This window comes from Hypomesus nipponensis, chromosome 14, assembly GCF_054491055.1.
Source record: "Hypomesus nipponensis isolate SF chromosome 14, ASM5449105v1, whole genome shotgun sequence".
Taxonomy (NCBI): domain Eukaryota; kingdom Metazoa; phylum Chordata; class Actinopteri; order Osmeriformes; family Osmeridae; genus Hypomesus; species Hypomesus nipponensis.
In genome coordinates this window covers 16,850,319-16,870,446 of record NC_140374.1, presented here as the reverse complement: position 1 = coordinate 16,870,446, position 20,128 = coordinate 16,850,319, and the positions used below count along the sequence as shown (strand labels likewise).

The window sequence follows — 20,128 nt, the reverse complement described above, 5'->3', positions numbered from 1 at the left end:
TTTGTATTTGTAAGTATTAGGCAACTTGAAAAAGGGCATAACATTTCTTTATTATACTCCGCATTAGTGACTTTCTCTAACATTGATATGAAGGGCAGCTACATTTATCCATACAAAATAAAGTGTATAAAAGTGAGAATCTTAAAATACATTGCATTATAGTGCAGAGTAGCTATCAAGTAATCATAAAAGGGTTAGAAGATATTTTCTGTAGCTGTCCTTCAGGAAAAAAAAGTCCCAATTGTGAGTAAAAATACTAAGCTCCAATGTAGGCTACAAACGTCCTGAGTCATACCTAGAGGTGATTTGAGACAGGAATGACGAGAAGATCCTAGATAGTGAAATTAACTTAGAACATGAAGGGCTTGAACTGTTTTGCCATGCAGAGATAGAACCGCAACCACAGCATCTAATAATCATTAAAGTCCCACCATAGGAAGAGCAGTGGTAAATAGCTTCCATCTCTTATGTTTGGTAACAAATTGGAAGGACCTAACTTGATGCTACATAGTTGTGAGGATATGGGTAAGATAGAAAGGTGTCACGGCTCAGAATTATTGGGCCCACTCACACTGGGAGTTCAATTAGTCTTCAAAAGCTGAGCTTTGTGTTCTTCTTCTTGTGCCGCCTTCTAATACGAGTGATGCTAGTAGAAGTATCATTTGGAAGTTGGACAGTGTTTTTTTCCTCCGGCTCCTGCATACTGGACATCTCCAACGTCAACTCCAGCTCCTCTCGATCCAAACTAATTCCATCTGTGGCCACACCAATTTGATCCTTGCCCCCTCCCATTTTCTCTTCATTTACATTGTCTTCATCCATCACACTCACACCCTCCTGAGCCCAACATTCCTCACCTCCAGCGATATCTTCTTCCTGTCCTCTATCATTTAAAACACCCGTTTTACAAACCCCTCCCATTTTGTCTACAACATAACCCTGCTCCAGGTCGGCTCCACCCTCCTGTCGGTGTGACACACCCCCTTCCACAACCTCTTCCTGGCAGGCACCACACTCTTCCTGGTCAGGTGCAACCTCATCTTGGTAGGTCCCATCTTCTTCCTGGTTGGTCACACCATCTTCCTGGTCAACCCCACCTGGTTCTGTCCTCTCGGCCTCCTCCTCTGGGCTGTACTGTTGGGTGTTGTATCCACAAAAAGGCATCTCCCAACATTGATGGGGATCCTCGGGGAAACCTTGATTGGACCCCAAATTCAAATTCACTTAATCCCATCAGAATCAGAAACATTTCCATCAATGAAAGACCATTCAATACACTTCCATCCCAATGTACCTTCCCAGTCTTCAGCCTTCTTCTCTGGAGCAACCCCCTCCACCAGATGCCTCTCTTGCATGACCCGAGTGATCTCTCTCAGCTGGAGAAGCAGAGTCTCCTCCTGGTCTGCACTAACACCCCGTACCCTGCACTCAACCAGACAGTACAGACCTCTCATCGACCAATTCAGTTTCTGAATTAGAAACTGCGATTACATTATTTGTTTGACAAATACGTTTTGAAATGTAATCATAGTAAGAACAGAAATTATGGAACATTTCTAGTTCAGCAGTATATGTTCAGTGGGATATGTAAACAAAGAGATTGGAGGGGGACACAAACCTCTCTGGACTGTGGCTAGCCTTGGAGACTATCTTCTCCATTACCATTTCGGTCTCTTTCAGTTTCTCTTGCAGTTGAGTCAACTCAAAATCAGCTAAAAAAAAAATAAAGGAGGGAAGGTAGGGGGAAGAACGATAATCAATGCAAAATATACATTAGAACTTTTGATCATAAAATAAAAAGAATTCATATAAAGTCCACAAACTAATACTCACTGATCTTTCTCTTCAGGTTTTCAGATCTAACAGATGGAAATTTGGTCTCTGTCGGTTTGTTGTTCCCCTTTGAGGTAATCTGAGAGAGAGAGGGAGAGAGAATTTTGCTTCAATAATTGTGAAAATATTAGTCTTTGTCTCTGAGTCAAAGTATGCACATTTCATGACTCAATAGTGCATGCATACTGTTTATCCATGTACAACAACCACATTTAAATCTGTCTGCACAAGCATGCATCCCCCTTATCCATATTCTCACCTTGAATAATATGTAGAGAATGTACATCAAAATACCAAACCCGTAGATTGGTATAATCTGTCCAGCCAGGTTGGATTTCCCTCCAGTTCCTGCACCTGTGCCTCCTCCCTTAGCCCTAGCTATGGCCTCAGTGTTGTGGCTCCTGGAGAACTGGGACCCCAAAGTGCTCTGTCCCTGGCTGTCCGGAGCCATTTGCCGATGCACCATCGGTGGAAAGCGTCCTGGACTACCTAACAGGAGATTGACATGATTGACTGAGTAGTTGCCATACTCATGAATTACTTCCATTGATTCCCATTGTCTAAAATCTATAAACAAAACAATGGATAAATCAGTTACTGAAAAATGACTGATTGGCTTCATGATATTCATACAAATTCAATATGATATAATAGGCTACTACAGAAAGCCATGTGTTGCATTTAAAATTCTGTTATGTGATATGGTGAGGCTTTGATGCGAGCGCCTTCAACAGGAATGTACGTTTACTGCAAGGACCAGACAATTAAACTCGACGACGACGCAATAATCTATGGTTAAGATGGGGAAGGAACATTTTCGTTTTCCGTTTTATTCATTTGGTTTATTGTTTTATCCAAAGCAAAATACAAATACTGCATAGGGTACAGTCAGTCATCTGATAATCCGGGACTAGACATCAAAAACATACACCAAGCAGCAGTAACATCACCCCAAATTCTGACGATAGGACAGTGCAATAACAACATCCTATACAACATTAACAAATGAAAGCGTCCATGGGTAGTTATTTAACAACCTGCAATAGATATAAAGACAGGAAAAACAATACCTTCAGTGTGTGCAGCATCCTTCTTCCCACGGGATAACAGCATTTTAGGAAGAAGTAAAGCAACACATAGCACGAGACAAGTCACCAGCGTCACTTTCTGAAATGTTGACATCGACATTTTCTATGCATAAAATATCCTTGGCAGACAACCGTAAAACACTAACAACTAAAATGTTATTCCAAATGAAACGATGTCAGGTGGATGATGTGCGCGTCACCCTTGTAGGCACTTCCTTGTTCACTGAAACTGAAAACGGAAGTGCAGTTTCTATTTCAGTACAGTACCAGTAGATGGCATTGCACTAATGCACAACGCTGAACAATAATTATGTTCTTTGGTTTTAATGAAATCTCCTTTTCAATGTTTATGTCGGATTTCATAGAAAACCACAATTTCACATGCATTTGTACTCAATTGGATATACATTACTGTGTTCTGCCCATTACTAAGGTTTTTGGGACGCTTATGCTAGTCTCAGGTATCAAGTGATGTATCAAATCCTGATCAATGTGACGGTTGCCATTAGATTAAACCCAGATGAGCTGTGAATTTGCAGCTTTGTTTTTGGCCACTTCAATTAAGGTTTGCTAGCTGAGGGTTAGGACATCAGGAGTGGAGTACAGGGTGTTTTGTTTTTCCATTCCTTCACACAAGCTCAGTAAAACAGCTGCTATGCAATATTGTCAGAGTTACAATAAACTACCAAAGTTGTAAAAGTATGTGAAAAAAAGTGTTTCCTGTGCAATATTCTTTATTCTCACTCAGTAAGTAAATGTAATTCAGCAGGCAGTGGTCTCTCTTTTAGTTGCCAGTAGGCAAATTCCAGGGTTTTTGCACCCACCAGATTTCACTCATACTTTTCATTATCATCCAAATAAATTGTTGGATCAATTCAGAGTCTGTATCATCCAGTTAAGAGTCAACTATACTCAATCCATCAACTTCTAAAGTAAAAAAATAACAGACATTTGTACATATATTGAACACAATGATACACTTAGCAATTCACTTCACGGAGCATGTCCAGAGTCCAGAGTCTGAAAACAGCAATATAAATTGCTGTATATCTGTGGCTTTTCTGTGCATTTTAGCACTAATGCTGAACATAGGTTCACTGAGATGAGCCTGGAATCTGACCAGCAGAGAGCAGAAGCATTCACTGAACTTGTTTCTCATCGTTTCCTTTCCAATTCCCTCCTTCATAGTCCAGCTGGCAAAGTATCATGTTGTCCTTGAAGAAAAACTTGTCCCCCACACAAAATCTGTAAAAGGGAAAACACAAGGGCTTCTAATGTAATGAATCAGTTACAAATATGTCCAGTCTTGGTTAGGTTGAGTATTGTGATTCTTTGAAAACACTGAAGACAAAACATAGGCCATCGTTGTCGATCCAGGGGTTGAAAGTAAAGTACATGTAGCCTAGTTACTTGTTCAGGGCAAAAAGAGAGATACTGTAGCTCCTTGCTACGTAAGAAGTGAAAATAATCGATTTCAATCAGCTAATTGCGCTGCCTAATCTTACCTCTGGCAGCAGAGCTGGCAGGCAAAGCAGTCTAAATGGTAGACATTCTCCTTGGCTCTCATCACCATCTCAAAGGCAGGGATCAGCTTACTGCATGCTGCACAGTTCCCTGTCAAGCCAAAGAGCCTTGTGTGAGAGAGAGAGAGAGAGAGAGAGATAAAGAAAGAGCGAGAGAGAGAGAGAGCGCAGTGGATTAGGTGCTATACAAAACCCCCTTGGTTGCATTAAGTAAAACATAAAATACAAGAAAACCTTGGTGAACTTAAGATACATTTGATGTTTTAGTAAAGTTTCTATATAAACCATGCAAATGTATGGTGAGCACTATCTAGCCTACTTAAGTCTTGACATGGATGAGATTTGTGCAAGGGAGATCAGACATTGACCAAGAGTAAATCCGGATTTCTGATGACAAATGACATTGTCATAAACACGTAACAAACAAGAACATAAAAGCAAGCAAGCCCTAACGCACAGAATGTTCTGACCAGCCTTGGTATGTGTCTGGTGTTTCTGCTTAAGGAGGCTACAAGCCTGATGCTAATTCTTTACTAATGGTCCAATTAAAATAAATCACATGGTTTTAATCCCTCTCTTCAAAGGCTTTCAGCCTGAAGGTTATGATGATGAGGAAAACAGGAGGCAATTTAACCAATTAAACTGTCAAAAGGGTTTTCCCCCTCTAAACCAGTGCAGCTAATGAGAGACTTACTCTCAACCAAATCCAGCTGGATTTTAACACAAGACTTGCACATGGGTGTAGTAGTGTGGAGAAGACATTAAGCAGATTGAATTGGCAGCGACACCATATCTCCATGGTAGCCAACTGATATGATACAACATCTCAATCCAACTACTAGGTTCTTGTGTGAAAAGTTATGAGTGAATACCCCCCAATTACAAAAATCTCTTGCTGAATGCCAGAGTCTAGAGAGCATATTGGGGATTGGGACATGACTGGAGGTTCCTCTTAATTGTACCTGAGGTAATCTCGCCGGCAGAGGATCAGGTTGGCTCTCGTGTAGAGAGTGGAGCCTTCCTCACCCAGGCGACAGTCACAGCAGGCACACTTGAGACAGTCTTCATGCCAGTATCTGCCTATAGCCTGGAGCATGAAGCGGTCCTTGATCCCCCTCTTGCAGCCAGCACAGCCCTTAGGCTTTCCATCTGCATTAAAATACATTACTTGTATTAATGGAAAACAGAGGACCATACATAGTGGGGCAGGCACACAGATGTCTAATTTTTGGCCCAAACATTTTCTGAGGCTTAATGCAGAAGATGATTGCCAATGGCAAGTACTTATCAGCTGTACCCAAGCGATATGGTACTATTACCCTGAAATCAAAGTAGACCTATTCTGTACTGTTTTTGTATTCGATAAATAGAAGAGCTGATTAAGTTTAGTATCCTTTTCATCAAGTCCAACAACATAACGTTACAACGTTAGACTCATACCTCATGCCATTCAGTGGACAGAATTGAAGAAAAAGCTATTCGAGCACTCACTGTCCTCCTTGTCCAATACCATCGTTGCGGATATAAACAATCCTATTCGACGAGACCGTAGCACAGTTCGAACACTTCTCTTCTTGACGCTGGAACGCAAAGCCGAATTTTTAAGGTTGTTATTAACTTCATTTTGTTTTTAATGTTGCCTTAGTTGGAGCTCGTGTAAACCACCCTATATCCATAATTACTTTCTCTCTCCCAGCGTTTTCAAACTAAATTGATCAAACCTCGCGTGCTTTAAAATGATCAGTTGGATGTCCTTTTGCTTGCCTTGTGCCAGTGAAGCGTGGTCCCGCCTCTTGTGTGTACTGTAGTGTTGAAAGTCTGGCAAAAATGTACCGTAAAACTGTCAACGGTGCCTAACACTATGTTCATTCTACAAAGTCATCATGCTCCGGTCTGATGAGTGGCACCTCCCTTCTTTGAATCAATTATTCAATAGTCACACTCCACTCGGTCTGTTCCTGGGGTCTTTTAGAATGAACTTATTGAACTCCAAACGCAGCATTTATCCTCAGGTACTCTTGTCACGTGTGTGAGATGTATGTGTGGGTGAGTGCGTGCGTGTGTGTGCGTGTGTGTGCGTGTGTATATAGTTTTGCGTTCAACCCAACCACTGCAATCTGCTTTTTTCATCAAACTATAGACTATTTTCCCCAAATCACCAGGCTCATATACAAAGCTCAGACCATTTCTTTAAATGATACCTATCTACTTACCCAAATACTTCACTATGCATTATCATTTGACAGACTACCCTGGCTTCCCTGGTCTGAAACCTATTTGCATAATTGTGCTAAGAGACTTGCTTTTTAACATGAAATGTGTTGGAAGATACCTGTGGTTTGTGTCTGATGAAATTGGTAGCTTCTTTTCTCATTTGCTGAGTCGTGTTCTTATTTCAAGGCTTGACATGAAGGTGTCTGTGTCTTGCATGTGTTGTGTAGCAAGACGTTTCTTTTCACTTGGAGTGCTTTTCAGTTTTGTCATTTAGGACAGATTGTATGTTGGTAGGCAATTCCACACCCACACCTCCTTAACCATAGTTGACAATAACATTACCATTGCAATCCATTGTTTTGTTGTGCTCAATGGTTCTGAAACAGAAGATACTTTGTCTTTTGATTAAAGATGTGGGTTTTTAAGGTCTTGAGTTGGAATGAGATGCTGAGACATGCGGTCAGTGACAAACAACAAGGAATTTATCAGCTTATCCCAATGTGTTGAAGATTTAGACATCTGGGGACATCTAGTGGGGCAATAGGGTGACTTAAAAAAAAAATCTAATTATAATAGCTATCCAATGTCAGATTTTAGTCTCTAGGTCATGTTCTAAAACAGAACATTTTAAGGTGATCAGATTTGACTTTATTTCCTCTGGAACAGATCACTTTTGTACCGCATTTACAAACGTAAATTGTGTTTACACATTTCAATAACACATTTCAATAGTAATTTTGATTTCATGCAAACATGACTCTCCTGAATACTCCTATCTAATCAATACTACAATGATACCAAGGAGATAGAAAAACATATGTGTATTCCACAAGCTTATATTTAGCTTTGACTAACCCATTTTTTGTGTAATTATTTGTACGGGATGCTCATATTTCAACTTATTATCACCTTAAAAATATTAAGGTCTATGTGAGCTTTACCATATACAGCTAGAAAGAAAACAAATCTACGTAGGGCCCGCTACACGTTTTGACTTCCTTACCCTCACTTACCAAGCCGATAGCTTGACAGTCTAACTGTCAGTCAATCACAGTCTCTGATGCTATACAGACTTCCTTCTTTTTCCAAAGACATTGTTGATGAGCTTGGCCATAGACTTGGAGCCACTGTAGTGGCGCCGGTCAGCAGCACGGTATTTGTGGTGCACCATTACCCTGCGAATAAGGCCAGTAAAAAGGTTGACGATGTCTTGGTAGCTCTCAGCTGCAGACACCTCTTGGAAGTAGCAGTGGTTCTCTTGCGCCAGGCATCGGCCCTCCTCCTCGTACACTTGTCTGGCGTGGCACAAGTCCTGCTTGTTTCCCACAAGGCACACTGGCACATCCACCTCTCTGATTGAGAAGGGGCAGTTTACCAGTTTAACACAGTAATCTCCAGATATACCAAATTGACTATAAGGCTAATTCAAATTTACCAGCTGCAGTTAATAGTTTGTCTATAGGTATCAAGGAGAACATGGGCTTTCATTAACTGGTGGAGCGCTGTTTAGTAGGAGCACATCAAATCCCTATAAAATATTCCACGGCATGAGAACTTGTTTTGGAATCTTTTTATGTTTGGATTTCCAAGACCTGGCATACAGAAAATGATTGTTTTGGGTTGAGTTCATCAAGCTACCTAATTAATCCAAGCAAGCCTTGGGCCTTGAACCCCAGTCAATATTTTTCCAGCCTGCATGTTCACCACAAACCTTGACTTTGAATCCTGGGTATATTTATTACTGACATAAAACTCCACTTTTGATGAGACCAGCACTCACCCCCAACAGTTCTCCACGTGTGCATCTCTTATCTGCCCAAGGATGCTCTTGGCGTTGATAAAAGAAGTTCGGTCATTGATATTGTAGACCACCAGAAAGCCGTCAGCCCAGTCCACAGGCCTTTCCAGGACACACTTGGCCTCTGTGCTCTATGAGTCACATCACAGGTAGCACACGTTAGCAGTCATAGGTAGTGGCTCAAGATCATTGGTTGACTATACCTTGCCCCCTGCCAATCTTACAATTAGCTTTTGGTTTAACTCTGTTTCAGAAAGACATGACAAAGCCACCATGAGACTCTCCTGCCACAATATTATTCTCACTATGACAAAAATGTTGACTTGTGTCAGGAAAAAAACCATGGGCCCTTGCACATTTTGGAACTCTTGGGAACAAGTGCCTTAAAAAGTAAAATAAAAACATTCTTTAGTCTCTGTTCTTCTGTTTAAAGACTTATTCATTTATTTTACGAACAGGCCACTGTGAAGGACAGAAGTGAAAGCATTCACCGTAGCCTTCCTTTAAGGTCCTGATTTATATTAAGCACTGTGGAGAAAACTATTCCAAAGCCTTTTCTTCTTGGCCGTAGGGTTTCTAATAAAGCCGAACTTTGCAATAAAGCCTTCTCAGGTCTCTGCCCTTCTCAGCTATGCATCAACCAGGTTATATAACTCTCACCTTCAAATGTAGAATTATTGGCACAAATCACACAGGATACACTTATGAATCTATTAAAATCCCCAACTTTAAGTGAGTTATGAATGGGGTAGTGGGCATCACAGCCGTTTATTCCACCCAGCCCTCTTTCTGCCTGTCTAGGACATGAGATGAGCCAGGTGGAGAAATTCATGTCCAGGCATAGTCCTTCATTGTATCATCTAGTGAACTTAAGTGCACATAGACTTTTAAACTAAAGTTTAAAACCATATAAAAGTTTTGCGTAAACACTAACATTAGAAAAGACTTGGTATAATGATAACACTTTTTAGCTTTTGTACGCAGTAAATCACGTGATTATGCCCTCCATGATTGGAGGAATTGCAAGTCTTGGAAGTAAGCCATGTAACAACTTTACCTGGTCAACACTGCCTTACCATGTATTTAAGTCAGAATTCCAAAGTAAGTCTATTGTTGTTTTGTTAATTTGTCACTCTTTTGCACATTGGAATTGTACCTGGGAGCATGGGTCATACATCTCCAGGTTCAACTGTCTGCCATCGACAGAAAGTCTTTTGTGGTACAAGGAGTCTATAACATAAAAAGAAAACAATCAGTTGCGTAACTGTGAGATTCATAACACGAGTCATTTTTGTCTTATAGTTAGCATATTTGTTAACCAACAAAAGACTCTAGATGACGGGGTATCGTGAGCAAATAGATCCCATGACAGTTTTACTCAATGAGTAGAAGTCAGTCCCCACTGTCAGGCCACTACCTAGCCTGCCTCTAAGGTTGGCAAAAAAAAGCACCTACTGGCATTTGAGGCATACTCTCCAATAAAGCGCTTTGTCAGGAACCTTACTAAGACAGCTAGAGGTAAATGGGGCAAAAAAAATGTCAATTTAGTATACACATCATTCAGAAGTTACCATGCTAAAATAGGAATCACATGATCAGGCAGACCTAAGGGTTAGGGGTGCCACATTTTACAGGATGGAGGAGTGAAACTGTACCCATGCATGAAAGGGCTGAATGGTTTAACAAATGAGGGATGTTTGCATATTTGGCAACCAAAGCGGTAATTTCTGCTCTCTTTAACTTCTAGGCCGTGAGCACACTATCCTCTGTGTGTGTGTAGTTTAAGGCTGGAGTTATGGGCCTCTGGGGTCACAGCTTTCAATCTCAGTAGAACACTGGGATGTCATCACACAGTGTGACAACTGCATTGGCTTTTTGTAACGTAAGCAAATATGTCGAAAGTCAAGGAATTGAAGGCACATGAATAGGGCACATGCAAAAAAACATACTTTACAACCAAACTCTACCACACAAACAAACATATTCCTAAAAGACTCACACAATCATATACTGTGTCTTTGGATACAAACATAAGAGACAGGCAGAAAACTAGATTACATTTGAAAATCTGAAGATCTGAAATAGATTGATTTCTTGTTTCATGTGCCACTGCTTTTGTGTAGGTGTGTACGTTTGTGTGCGTGTGTGTGTGTGTGTCTGCATGTCTACACATCTCCACAGAAACCACCCTGCACTCTGTTCTGTCTGGCACAAAATAGGAATGTCCCACTGTTTTATTGAACACATGCATCAGGGCTCTGTCTCAACAATCTTGGTCTCTGAATACCTATTCAACAGGACACCATGCAGTCACTTTTTGTGATCTCCCTCTCAAACTGACTTGTCCAGATACAGAGAGGAAAAAATTAGTCGCTCATAGGAATGTTTTTGTATGTAGTTAACCTAAACTCTCTGTTTCAAAATGTATTGTTGTTGTATGTTAGTATCACCAGAAGTGTGTACTTAATACACACTAGTGTACTAGTCTGTAGTATGTGTTCGCAAACACCACACATTCATCTTGGAAGACTCATGTATTTCAAGCCATATGTCAAACAAGTTAAAGTATTGGTTGCGGCTTCTACTTGTACTTTTTACTCACAAAAGGATCCATGAAGACCCCCCTCCCCCACTCTCACCCAGTGGATTTCTCCATCAAAGATGACATAACACGTAAAGTCCGGTGAATCTCTCACCTGATTTGCCAGCTCCTTTGCTGCCCAGCAGGGCCAATTTGATGTCATTCATAATATCTCCTCTGGTCTCTTTCAGGTCTATCTGTGTTGTGTCTGGTGGCTGACGCTCACATTGATGACATACTTTTGTTCTGTGAAGAATTGCTGCTTCTCTTTCTAAAGTCAGCCTCTGACTCGCTTGCTAGTTCGCAAGCTCTTTCCTCTCTCTCTCTTTATCCCTGTCTCACCCTCTTTCTCTTTTCTCCCCCTCTGTCCCTCTTTCAACTGCCCTCTTATTTCTACTTTTTCTCTCTCTGGGGAATCCCCCAGCCTACAGTTATATGCACTTTTATAGCTCTTTTAAAATTCTGAGTCAAGGTTCAGAAGTTTGAGGGTCTGATCCTAAACCAAAAGGAATAACAAATTGGCCACACTTAATTTTTCATTTTAATTTTTGGTTTGGGATATGGCTTTGGCCATATCCGCAATCATCATCAGCAATCATTCGTAAATATATAACCTATTTTTTCAAACGAGTGTATGTATTGTACAAACTGGAGCAGGTAAGGGACGAGTTAGGTGGAGTAAAAAATTGTTAAGTAAATCAATGCAATCATTGTGTTCTAGTATGGCTTGCTAATCCTTAGAAAAGAACCATTCTGTCATATATACATAATTGTTAGTTTGGGAGTTGGTTATACCAAAACTACCCAGATGTCCTACTGGATCCAGTCACATTTTGTAGATGCCCACACTTGCCAGAAAGCTTTCCTGGCTGTCCTGAAACCTTTTGAAGCTTTGGGGCTTTCTTCCTGTTTGTTCCCAATGTGCCGGGAGAAGATCCAAAGCTTCAGGCATAAAAGATGGAGCGCACAGTGACATCTAGTGGTTTGCTGACTGTCATTTCGATTTTCTGGTATTTGTTTTCACATAACGTGTGTGTGTGTGTGTGTGTCAATATGCTACAATTAACAGTTTTAAGTATGTTGCAGTGGCACTGGCACCTTCCGGTCAAAATTAATTTAGAGCAGGCACATTAATAAATGATGATGTCCCATATACCATAGTGCAAAGACAACACTGTCAAAGTTTGTCTGTTGGAGTATAGTTTAGGCATATCAATGAATTATTATCTAACGAGATTCATGATTTTCATAGATCAGAGATATAGGCATGTAATTCAAAGTAGAATGTTTAAACTTTCAAGTGCTATACTTTATTATTACGAAGGAAGTATTGTTAATAATATACTGGTTATTGTGGTTGGCGTGCATTCATATTTCTGGGAATAATGTTAGTGATATATTGTTGCAATAGTATGACAGAGCAGCTAGGGGGAGAGTTAGAGTCAGCTCAGACACAGCAACTCCAATTAGTGGCAGAGATCAGGTCAACCCAGACAGAGAGACACGCTGAGGAAGACACGTCCTAGACGAAGGGTGTTACTAAAAAATAAAAGTCTAAGAACACAGGGGTGAAAGAAAGGGAGATACACTTGCTTTCAGTTGTTGTAGAGAGGCGGCCTCTAGCTACAGGGAGTCCGAAAGAGAGACACTGTGAGGAGGACATTTAGGCGGTTGAGAAAGAAGAGAACACGGCACAAAAAAGGTTATTTTACAGGCACAGACCCTCTCAGCTTATGCAGACATGTCCAACTTTACTGGCACTTGGAAAATGAAGAGCAGTGAGCATTTTGATGAACTTCTCAAAGCTCTCGGTAAGCCCTTAATTTTGTCCTCTCTTTCTGACTATCTTTTCCCTTCCTTCATTTTTTTTCTCCAGTACCATGCACAATGAGATATCCCTGCATCAGTTTCATGTACACTGAAATAGCTTTAAAAAAAAAGAAATCTGGTCTTGAAAAGATGCAGGGAACATTTTTGAAAATGTAAAATGTAACGGACATGGTTTTGTGAGAAGAACGGTACACTGACCTGCATGTGGCTGTTAATATTGTTCATGTAAAGCTTTTAACTGGGGCAGACATTGGCAACGCCAGACAGGGTCTGTAGACCCCAATAGAATTCTCATGTCCCATCTTTTGTTCTTTTTCTCTTTTAGTCTTTACTCATTACTGAGATTAAATGATGGAGAGGGAGAAGTGGGTCACTTGATTCTGTTGTGTGCGGGTTCTGTCCATGTCTGGACTACAATAGACACATTAAGGAATTTGAGGACGCAGGCTTTTCATTTCACTTATTGTTTTTCACCACAAGAATAATCATGGGTGCTGAATCTATGTGTTGCCATTGAATGACTTTGAGTAGATTCATAAAGTGACCTAATTATTTTTTTGTTGTAGTTATTCATTATTATCAATTAGTTCTTCTTGGATTTTCATATGAGATTCTGTAAGGATAAAAGTGAGTAGTTTCAATAGAACCTAATGGTAAACATTGGACCTTTCTTAAGACATTCTGATTCAGATGATAGGAATGTGATGTAATTTTTTTAATAGAAATTTGAAATTACCAAATTTATGAATGTAAGTTTAATTGAAGAATCTATAAAAATTAGCACTATTAATTAATCAATCTGCATTAAATGCTAGTAAATATATTTTCATAATTTAACATTGTCTTGATATAAAACATTTATGCATATACACAAATACATTATATACCATAGATACTACATATATAATGTTTGTTTCAATATATATATACATATTTGTATACATTCATGAATAGCCCCTGCCAAATGTTCATGTGAGCTGTCTCATTTTCATGTTCAAGACGAAATGTTGAAATTAAACTCCTCCAATCATGCCCTTGTTAACCACATCGAAAGTTCAATACATTCCCCTTGTAAACTGTGAGGTCAGTGTTATCAAAGTTTGCACAACACACAATTACAGGTGACTGACCAAGATATATTCGATTTGAACTGCCAAATAGAGTGCTGTCCAATTCATGCACGGGGAATAAGATGACATATTGCTACTGACATTTTCACTGAACAATTCAGAGTGTAATAAAATACTTTTCTCAATGTGTAGTAAGTCATTTTAATGATTTGATTCACCACGTATCTTTCTGACTTGCCCTGTCTTCTTACTCCTGTGTAGGTGTGAATGCCATGCTGCGTAAGGTGGCTGGCGCTGCAGCGTCCAAGCCCCATGTAGAGATACGCCAGACTGGAGAGCAGTTCTACATCAAGACCTCTACCAGCGTGCGCACAACGGAGATCAATTTCCACATCGGCAAGGAATTTGATGAGGAGACTGTTGATGGCAGGAAATGCAAGGTATTGTTTGTAGGTAACATGATGGAGAGTGAGAGGAGCCGGTGGTGAATTACCAGGGCATTCCACTCAGTTTGATTTGATCTAAACTGAGTAAATTGATCCATTCATTGGTTTAAAAAATTCAATTGTCTTAAAGTAAGGCATGCAGAAACAAGTATGTGACGTGCAGTCACAAAATTGTAACCTGATTAGTATTTTCAATATTTATGAATATGTTTTTATAATAATTGCTGATTTGAGAGTTTTGTAAGATTCAAAAAATAAAAAAACAAGACTCCTCCCCAGTATTGGACCCCTGACATTTGATCACAGCTGCACCAAAAAATAATTGAAAAGTTATCTCAAATAGTCTCATATTCAGCCCTGATTAACTGGCTGGTTCTAGAGGGCCGACCAGAGAGGGGTAGGTTTGTGTGTTTGAATGGAGGAGGGGATGGCCTAAATGGCCTGCCCTATGGTTAAAGGGATTACATACTGATCTGTCACTGGCAGAGATGATTATGGTTAACACTGGCACAAGGTTAAAAGCTCTCTTTAATCAGGGGATTTGAATAGATCAGAGAGCCCTTCTCACTTCCAGAGCCTGTCCTGTTTAGCCAGGGATTGATAAGGAGAATCCAGGAAGGGTGTCATCTCTCTTGGGATATCAAAGTGAAAAAAGGAGATTTAACAGTGGTTGTTAGAAAGCTTATTTCCATTGTCAATATGTTTGACCTCAAAATAGTTTTTTTGTGGTGCATCCCTGCATTTCAAGGAAATGACAGAGCCCAGGGTATGTTTGACATGATGCAAGCCTTTATATACAATACAAGTAGAACAAATGTATTGAGAGAGGTTGGGGGTGGAGAGACAATTGAGAATTGTTGGAAAGTCGATTTGGAGAGGAAGCGAGAAAGTAGATAAAAAGGAGAAGAGTGGAGGGAGAGAATGAAAGCAAATCCTTGTAGTCAGTGCCAGAGACTAATGATGGTGGAGAACGGGGCCGTGGCTAATCAACTTTCTGTGCCTTTTGGTGTGTTAGAAAGGGGCAGTGAGAGTTTGAAAAAAGCCTAGCTCAGATCTGTACTCTATGGTTCTGGATAGTCTCTGTGGGGCCAACAACTCAGCAGGGTTTGATTGCTTCACCCACTTTTGATATGGTGATTAGCATTGAGGTCTCAGAGACTATGAACCTATGTCAGTCTTCTTGGAGGAACATCAAACAGGATGTTGAAAGGCAATTCTGCTAAAGCAGAGAGCACATCACATCCAAAAGCTTAACAGTAGTAGCAGCAGTATTTGTATAGATTACATCACCATGGTCAAGAATTGTTAGGAATGCAGGTCTCTACACAAGATGTGATGCTTTTTATAAAGGTAACCAAATATATTCTTCTGAATATTTTACTTACGTTTTTTTATTTATATCATACGTCAACATGCTTAGAAAGGTGATTTTTTTTAAATTGTATTTGTAATTGGACCAACCTAGACACAACCTGGACCACCACTATTGTCCAAATCCAAAGGAGGGAACACGTTTTGGAAGAATGGTGTTCCAAGGCTTAACAGTTTCCTAAGACTCAAAAGTTGTTGTCCTTTAGTCTGTCACCCATCTAAAGTTTTAATAGAGCAAGGTTAACAGTAGGGGCAACATAAATCACTTCTGCGTCAGCAAACAAAGTTATGAAAACAATTATTGGCTAATTTCAGAAAATCAACTGTGTCAACGATTGCAATCAAGTTTTACACCCAGATATCTTATCAATATTCCAATGAAAACATGAACGCAGCATAAGTCCCCCTTGAGGCAGACATATGAAGGCACATCAGTACTTCAGAGCACATTACGGTACATTAGCTTGTGGTACGTACGGTACCGTAGTACATTGCCGCAGATTAAATGTTAATCTGTATTTACTTCACAGAAATCCTTCTCACCCCTCTTTCAACAGAGTGTTGCTACCTGGGAAACAGAGAATAAGATATGCTGCAAGCAAACCATTGTGGAAGGAGATGGACCCAAGACATACTGGACAAGAGAATTGAACGGCGATGAGCTCATATTGGTGAGAACAGTAGTGAACACTTAGGAGAGGGCAACATTGTACAATTTTGAAGGCCTATTTGGAATTGATATAAGATCCGTCCCATCTATTATGGTGATGAGGGCTCTCAAGTCTAACACATTCGCTTTGAGACTCACACATTTTAACCATTTCACACTCTCTCACGCAACACCTTGTATTCCTCACGCTGAGAAGAAAGGGATAACTTTCCCGCTTTATAGAATTAATGGATGAGGCGCAGGCATACGGAGGGAAGTTTTATGCTGAGTTGAGAACTCTCTCGAGTTATACAGTTAAATGCCACCTACAAGCCAGTCAGAAACACCAGTGATACCTTGAGTTGTACCATGTTGAAATTGTAACAGACAACCTTACATTATGGTAGGCACTGTTAAACTTGTTAGAAAAAGGACTAGGAACAATATATTTCTGCTTCTGCTAGCTGACTTAATGTACGTATTGAATATAATATTGTTGGAAAAGAGCTCCAAGATCTAAAGTCGATTGACAACTACCACTTCCCCAAGATAATGTATAAAGGGTTTACAAGGAGTGCGTCCATGATGTTGGCAGTACAGTAGACCCTCATAGTCACAAATCTCTGACAAGTGTCATAGCTTTCTGCTAGATGACATTTGTTGAGAAGAGTTTAAAGTTATATTTTTGTTTAAACATGAAAATCTGTGTTTTCCCCTCAGATCTTCGCAGCAGATGATGTGAAATGTACACGGATCTATGTAAGAGAATGAAGCTTCTTCAGTGTCAGCTGGACAGGCAAAACAAACCAGACACCTAAACACCCCGGTCAAACGACCCTATTTATATAACCGTAGCAATGAGCTGCATAATCACAATGCAACAACATTATTACTGTCATTTTGTCTGGTGATGTTTATTAAAGTTCAACAACAGCTGTGATTTTTGGTTCATACCTGCAACTTGATAATAACAAAAAACAATGTTTGTTAGGTTAATGTTTAGACAAATTCAAATGAAAATAAAATCTGATAAAGTACCATCTGGTGGATTAGATTTTTTACTTATTTTTTCACAATCTAATTGTACATGTTGTTTTGTCTTTATTTTTCTGAAATTTTACAGTGACCCTTAGAGACAGAATAAGGAAGGCATGCTACATTTTCAGACAACCTTTCAAAAGATGTCAGATTAAGTCAGGTACATTGTGATTTGTCTAAACTGTTTTGAAGGAGGAATATCGTGCTGGATAGGCTATTCCCTCATTTTTGGGAGAATTGAGGCCTAGGAATAAAATGTAAGCTGTGGCATTAGGAAATATCAAATACAATAGAATGGCATTTAGAACAACAACAAATTAAAATAACCACAGTGAGAAGGAAAGCCTTCTACATGAACACCAACATGTTTGTTTTATGACTATTCTGAATAGTCCCAATACGTGGATCAGGTGAGGTGTGGGAAAGTCTGGTAAAAGCTGATTATTAAATGTACCAGTTTGGCCCAAAGCTCTTATTCCAATGGGACTAATACGAGAACATGCTTGTTTGAAAGAAACCTAGATACCCTCCCCCTGCATTTCTTCTGAGTACAATTATTTAAATCTATATCATCCAGTGACAACAGATGAGATGTGCACAAATGATGCAACTGCCTGAAATCTGCTAGAAGACTTTTGTGTCCCAGAATATCAAAAACTAAAACCTTTTACAGCTGCCAGGGATAAACTGGTCTTCTTTTTTCTATTCTGCCTAAAGAACAATAACATACCTGGTATCTTGTTCAGGTTCTGGGTTTATAATTATTGAACAACAAGATCAAACACACAGTGGTACAAACAAAGTGGTACTAACAAAGTGGTACTAACAAAGTGTCTCTGAAGCATGAATGTCAGAGGAAGGAACATGTTTCCTCCTGAGCGCACCTCAATATATTGGGAAATGGCCTGAGATGCAAGCCTGCTATGATTTAATGACTAGTTGTAACTTTGTAACTAACATTTAATTGTTTGTTACCCTCGCACATGGCCGAGTCGGGCAATGTGTCTTAGTAACTTACTATTTTAGTTCATCACACTATTTTTTGAAGATGTGCATGCCCTGCTTCTAGAATTATCTTGCTATGATGTCAGCGATGACAGTGTTATTCCAAGATGATCTCAAAACAGAGAAAATATCAAGCAACAAGAGGTTATGAATATGGAAAATAAAAGAACTGTTGTTGGAAGGTGAGTGTGCATGAGCATTCAAACAGGAGATGTATAGCTCAGTGGTAGATTTTCCCCATTACATCATTTTTTTGTATAAGCTCTGCTTGAATGAATACTTCATTTTTATTAATGTATATTCAGAAGGGTTATGCAATTGCTAGACATCTAATCCTCTTATTGTGTTTGGAATGCAGGCTCCAGCCACAGCCCCAGCCCAAGGGCATTGAGGAGAAACATGTATATCTGTTGAATGCACTAGAAAGATACTTGTTCACTATGTCATTCCCCTACACACTGAAATACCATATACAGTTTCCCACAGTTAATTCTAAGCTGACAGTATTCTATTCTATTTCTATGCATAGGTCTATACACATAAAAACAAATGTATTTATCTAGTGTACTTTTGAACATGACTCATTACTTTTACCAGTGGGAGACACAGGGTTCAGTGAACCTGTGTCAGCCCAGGTCCTCGTCAAGACCCTTATAGCACTAGCTGATAACTAGGTCAGGGAGAGAATGGGCTCTTGCCTCTCACCTGTCTACTCTCATTGGATCTGCAGCAATAAGGAACCACACAGGGAGAGACCACGAGGAGTTGCACTTCCCTTTATGAGATTAGCCTGAGCCCAACCCACCTTGACTTTGTAAAGTCTGGAGTCTGTTGAGCTACTGCAATCTCAGACAGTGCTACCATTAGGGGGGCATGCCTTGCACTTCTGGGCATTGCAGTAATACAGTAAGCAACCAGCTGATTGGAGAGAGAGTTACTGTACACATCAACAACAAAAAATGACCAATTAGAACTTACAGTGAGAGTAGCAACCTCTGACCGAGGCATGAAGGTGTTTAAGGGGAATAGGGGGAAACAAGATTACAAACAGCCAGCAGATGTTTGTCAATCAGGAAGATCCTATTTCTTAGACCAACAGGTTATGGTAGGAACTCTCATATAATACATGAATGAATAACAAGACAGAATACATGAACAGATAATAAGACAATAACTGATTGTGATTAACAGAAGCACATTATAAATCTCTGATTTCTCTTCCACGGGCCAGACCACACCTCCGTGCTTCTGCTTACAGTCTACAGGCAGGGTATTTAGACTGCTGTGCCCTCCCTTAAATCTCAGGAGATCTGTTCTGATGAGGCAGAGGAAAAAGCAGATAGAGCAGGGACTAACTGGAGCTACTTTTGCCAAATCCGCAATTGCACACCAGAAACGACATCATCTGCTGCATTCCCACCAGGACAATCAGCTTGTTCTCCAATCAAAATCTGATCATGACCGTCGCTGGCATCGCAGCGTGACATGGCAGAGGATTATCAGGGTAGACATCAGCAAATCTCCACCACACACTGCTGCAGCAGAGCCCTCGGCATCACAGAAGACACCACCCACCCTGCCTGTCATCTGTCATGCCACCTACCATGAGAAACGTCTTCCCCATTCCACCATGTTGTGCGCATGCTCAACATCCATCAGCAGTAGACCCCTGTCTGGGCTGT

At 40.1% G+C, this 20,128-nt stretch overlaps 4 protein-coding genes across 4 annotated transcripts; 1 reads left to right on the top strand and 3 right to left on the bottom strand.

Moving 5' to 3' along the window:
* Nucleotides 1–18: 18 nt before the first annotated feature.
* On the bottom strand, nucleotides 19–3,416 carry ric3b (RIC3 acetylcholine receptor chaperone b). Its single transcript, XM_084671888.1, has 6 exons — nucleotides 2,904–3,416; nucleotides 2,093–2,322; nucleotides 1,834–1,912; nucleotides 1,619–1,712; nucleotides 1,295–1,422; nucleotides 19–1,196 (listed from the first exon to the last, which is right to left on the bottom strand). The coding sequence occupies exons 1-6, from the start codon at nucleotides 3,019–3,021 to the stop codon at nucleotides 592–594; spliced, it is 1,254 nt and encodes a 417-aa protein (XP_084528014.1). The 5' UTR covers nucleotides 3,022–3,416; the 3' UTR covers nucleotides 19–591.
* Nucleotides 3,417–3,447: 31 nt separating this feature from the next.
* Nucleotides 3,448–6,426, bottom strand: LOC146258836 (rhombotin-1-like). The gene is made up of 4 exons (XM_084671890.1): nucleotides 5,936–6,426; nucleotides 5,407–5,593; nucleotides 4,427–4,552; nucleotides 3,448–4,166 (listed from the first exon to the last, which is right to left on the bottom strand). The coding sequence occupies exons 1-4, from the start codon at nucleotides 5,955–5,957 to the stop codon at nucleotides 4,061–4,063; spliced, it is 441 nt and encodes a 146-aa protein (XP_084528016.1). The 5' UTR covers nucleotides 5,958–6,426; the 3' UTR covers nucleotides 3,448–4,060.
* A 1,007-nt stretch (nucleotides 6,427–7,433) lies between these two features.
* On the bottom strand, nucleotides 7,434–11,291 carry LOC146258835 (ras-related and estrogen-regulated growth inhibitor-like protein). The gene is made up of 5 exons (XM_084672679.1): nucleotides 11,153–11,291; nucleotides 9,912–9,968; nucleotides 9,613–9,686; nucleotides 8,439–8,587; nucleotides 7,434–8,010 (listed from the first exon to the last, which is right to left on the bottom strand). Exons 1-5 carry the CDS (start codon nucleotides 11,202–11,204, stop codon nucleotides 7,722–7,724), a joined length of 621 nt encoding a protein of 206 aa, XP_084528805.1. The 5' UTR covers nucleotides 11,205–11,291; the 3' UTR covers nucleotides 7,434–7,721.
* A 1,487-nt stretch (nucleotides 11,292–12,778) lies between these two features.
* On the top strand, nucleotides 12,779–17,202 carry LOC146258834 (cellular retinoic acid-binding protein 1). Its single transcript, XM_084672243.1, has 4 exons — nucleotides 12,779–12,848; nucleotides 14,199–14,377; nucleotides 16,312–16,425; nucleotides 17,124–17,202. The coding sequence occupies exons 1-4, from the start codon at nucleotides 12,779–12,781 to the stop codon at nucleotides 17,172–17,174; spliced, it is 414 nt and encodes a 137-aa protein (XP_084528369.1). The 3' UTR covers nucleotides 17,175–17,202.
* The last annotated feature ends 2,926 nt before the right edge of the window (nucleotides 17,203–20,128 follow it).